Raw genomic sequence first — 4,196 nt, forward strand, 5'->3', positions numbered from 1 at the left:
GACAGCGACGGTAGGTACCGGAGACTATGGAATTGGCTGGAACAAAACCTAAGCTCTGATACCATGTTAGAAGTGAGTTTAAGCCTAACTCAACCCTATAAAACCGGCTTGTAGGGTGAGATTTGCACCCACTTATATACACTTAAATGGCCTTATCTCTAGTCGATGTGGGACTTCCAACACACCCCCCTCACGCCGAGGTATATACATCTCGAGCGTAGGATTAAACTTTTTAATGGGTGGTCCGATAGCGGTCCGATAACGACAACAGAAATCGCTAGGATAGGCTCCAATCATGGCTTTGATACCATATGAAATAGGAAGAAGATTAGGAGAAATCTCCCTTATGTGTCTTTGCATACACATAGGGTAATGTATTTATAATAATAAGAATGTGGGATAAGCCCAAATACAAATGAATATGTAAAAATAACATAATAAGCATAGGGACTATGTTTCCCTAATTAACATAAACACACAACTATTATCTAACAACCATCTCCATAAAATTCAAATCAGAATTATGTGTTATTTGTGTACAATTACCTTTTTTCGGTTGGCCTTGGCTACACTTGCATTGATCTTGTTTACTACCATTCTTGGCCATCTTCCTTTTCCAGATTGTGGAATCCCTCTTTAAATGACTAGGCTTGCCACATTCCCAACAATTGGCTTGTTGATTTTCTTTACCAAATTTTGGCCTTTTGTTAATCTTTCCTTTATAGAAATTATGAGGCATTTTCTTGTTATTTGTTATTGTTTTTGTTTTCTCATCTTTCACCATATTAACATTAGAAGAATTAGGATGATTGAAATCCTTTTGACCATCTTGTAAACAGATCCTTCTTCTATCCGAAGATAAGCAACCAATTGTTCAACATTTATATCATCTTTATTATGTTTTAGAGAATTTATAACATCTTTCTAATTTGGTGGTAGTTTGTCAATTATCGAAGAAATAATGAATGTCTCATCCATTGCAATATTATGTTGCTTGAAATTTCCTAGGATTCTTTGGATTTCATGAAATTGTTCCATTAGTGGTCAAACATCAATCATTTTGTAATTATTAAAATTACTAACCATGAATTTCTTGCTTGATGCATCTTCAAAAATGTATTTGTTTTCAATTTGATCCCAAAGTTCTTTTGTAGAATCCACATATTGATATATGTCAAAATAAAGGATCAAACATACCGTTCAAAATGTGACCACGACACACATAATCATCATTCTCTCATTTGTTCCTTTTCCGTTGTTCCTCTATTTTTTCGGTTTCGCTTTCTTTAGGTTGGGGAGAACTTAGAACATATGTCACGTTTAGAGTCGAGAGAAGGAAATGCATGTTCTTTTGCCATCGTCGAAAACCAACGCATTCAAACTTGTTTAATTTGTGAAAGTTCGCAGACATCATAAATTGTTGTCATCTTAGTGAAGATATTGTTTTTAGACTATTAGAACAATTTTCCAAGAACTTAGGGAAACGAGATGAATAACAATATAGACTTGATATAATCTTTTAGGAAATGAATACACATTTTCCTAAAAGCAATATTTCGTCCCTTATAAGAGTTAAAGAGATCAGGAAATCCGCTTTTGAGATACGAAGAAGAAATATGACTATGATACTTATTCTTAGTATTAACGTCAAACAAGAATAAAATTCTCTAAAGAACTGATTTGTGTGTTAAGTGAATGATAGAATAATATAGAAAAAGTCTTACATTTCAATGGAGCACACGAATCCTTTATATAAATGTTGATCAGAAATCTTCCAAATTCAAAAGATAACAGATTCTAATTAATTGTAACTTTTCATAAATAATTGTAACTTATGAAAATTATCCCCAACAGTCTTAAATTCCAACAAATATTACATGCATCACAAAAGCATTATTGAAATTGATTTAGAACGCAATCTAACCTAAATCTATCCCACACCATACACACAAATATTTCCCATGATCCCACACTCAAATAAAGGAACGATAAGGGTCAAAAGTATGCATAACAACAACACATGATATTGGAATGCAGCTGGATCAATAGTTATTTTTAACAATAATTAATGTCACGTAATCATCACAAAATTTAATGTAGTCAGATGAAAAAGTTATTTTTAGCACTGACAGTATGTATTTCTTAATAAGTGGGTTAAAATGCTGCAATCACAAAACAAGTGGTATATTTCTTAATAAAATTTAAAATAACATTATAAAATTAATGAAAAAATTGAACACGTGATATATTGAACAAATATATTATTGTAAGACGGATAAATATGGCATAGATACGCTGAGATCATATTAAAATAGAAAAAAGTTTATTTGACACTTCCATACAAATACATTTGACACCTTTTTTAATAATATAATAATGTATATTTCACTTTTAAAATAAAAAAATATAAATATAATGAAAATATTATTCGTTTGTGTTAAATGAATATAATTTTAGCATTTCAAAGTATCACCAGTCATTAAAATATTAATCACAAATCTACAAAAACATACTCTATTTGAAATAGTTAATAAGACTTTTAGAAAATAATCTTCACAACGAAAATGAAAATTTAAATCCGAATTCCTTTGAAGTTTTTAATTCAGAAGATACTATTTGTTATTGACAAGAGTAGGTGATACAGGATTGCATAGTAGATAAACCAATCTTTATTAATTCATCGATAAAAAAATTACAGAGACACTTTAGGTAATAATTCATCGATAAAAAAATTATAAAGACACTTTAGGTAAGATAAAAGAATACGCCTTCTCTTGTAGCAAGACTTTGCAACGCTGAAAATGTGTGTAGCGTGGGTTAAAAGTTGAAATGTATATAATATAATTTTATTTACAGTTGATAAGAACGCGTGCTAAACTAGTGTTGTTGTATTGGCTTTAGGATGTTGGTAGATAGAACAGAGTTTGCATTATAAATATAGAGCAAAACTAATGAGGTTTCATAACATATTCATATAGATTGAGTAGTTAAGGAAGAAAAACTATGGAGTGCAAGAGTGAAGAGCGTATCTCAAAACTACTTGGAGCTCAAACCCATGTTTGGAATCACATTTTCAGCTTCATAAATTCCATGTCTCTCAAATGTGCAATTGATTTGGACATACCTGACATCATACACAAGCACGGTGAACCCATGCCACTCTCACAACTCATTGCTTCAGTATCACTCCATCCTTCCAAAGCCAACTGCATCTACCGGTTGATGCGAATCTTGACCCATTCTGGCTTCTTCTCTGAAGTCAAAGTGAATGAGAATGAGCTTGAAGTGGGTTATGTGTTGACTGATGCATGCACTCTGCTACTTAAGGACAACCCCTTGAGCATGACACCTTTCTTGCATGCCATGCTTGATCCAATTTTGACAAAGCCCTGGCATGAATTGGCTACATGGTTCAGGAATGATGATCCCTCGCCATTCCAAACAGCACATGGGATGAAAATCTGGGACTACGCTGGGCGTGATCCAAAACTGAATAATCTTTTCAATGATGCGATGGCAAGTGACGCTGAATTGGTTGGCAATGTGGTGATTGAGAGGTGTGGAGGAGTGTTCAAGGGGTTGGAGTCAGTTGTTGATGTTGGGGGTGGCACAGGTACCATGGCAAAGGCAATTGCCAAATCATTCCCTCACATANACTGCACCGTCTTTGATCTCCCACATGTTGTTGCCGACTTACAAGGAGCTGACAACTTAAAATTTGTTGGAGGTGACATGTTTGAGTCAGTTCCTCCTGCAGATGCCGTTCTATTGAAGGTAAAATTTTCTTCAAAGTTAATTATTAAATTGTTTTTGTTTTGGAAATTGGCCACTGATTGAGTTGATATTGATGATGCAGTGGATATTGCATGACTGGAATGACGAGCAGTGTGTGAGAATACTGAAGAAATGCAAGGAGGGAGTAAAGAGGAAGGTGATTGCGATAGACATGGTGTTGGAGAGTGAAAAGCTTGATTATGAATCAANTGAAACACAGCTCATGNNTGATATGGTTGTNATGGTGTTGTATCCTGGAAAAGAGAGNACCGAGNAAGAATGGGCTAAGATNATTTTNTCTGCTGGTTTCANTGACTACAAGATAACTCCANTNGTGGGTTTGAGNTCTCTCATCGAGATTTNTCCNTAACACTTAACTTCTTATGGACTGTACTGTGTGGCATATNNTNNTATANNNCNNC

General features: G+C 33.9%; 1 protein-coding gene across 1 annotated transcript; it reads left to right on the forward strand.

Moving 5' to 3' along the window:
• Window positions 1–2,883: 2,883 nt before the first annotated feature.
• LOC106753931 (probable O-methyltransferase 3) lies at window positions 2,884–4,174 on the forward strand. The gene is made up of 2 exons (XM_014635822.2): window positions 2,884–3,774; window positions 3,857–4,174. Exons 1-2 carry the CDS (start codon window positions 3,004–3,006, stop codon window positions 4,142–4,144), a joined length of 1,059 nt encoding a protein of 352 aa, XP_014491308.1. The 5' UTR covers window positions 2,884–3,003; the 3' UTR covers window positions 4,145–4,174.
• The last annotated feature ends 22 nt before the right edge of the window (window positions 4,175–4,196 follow it).

This window comes from Vigna radiata, chromosome 2, assembly GCF_000741045.1.
Source record: "Vigna radiata var. radiata cultivar VC1973A chromosome 2, Vradiata_ver6, whole genome shotgun sequence".
In the NCBI taxonomy this organism is placed as follows: domain Eukaryota; kingdom Viridiplantae; phylum Streptophyta; class Magnoliopsida; order Fabales; family Fabaceae; genus Vigna; species Vigna radiata.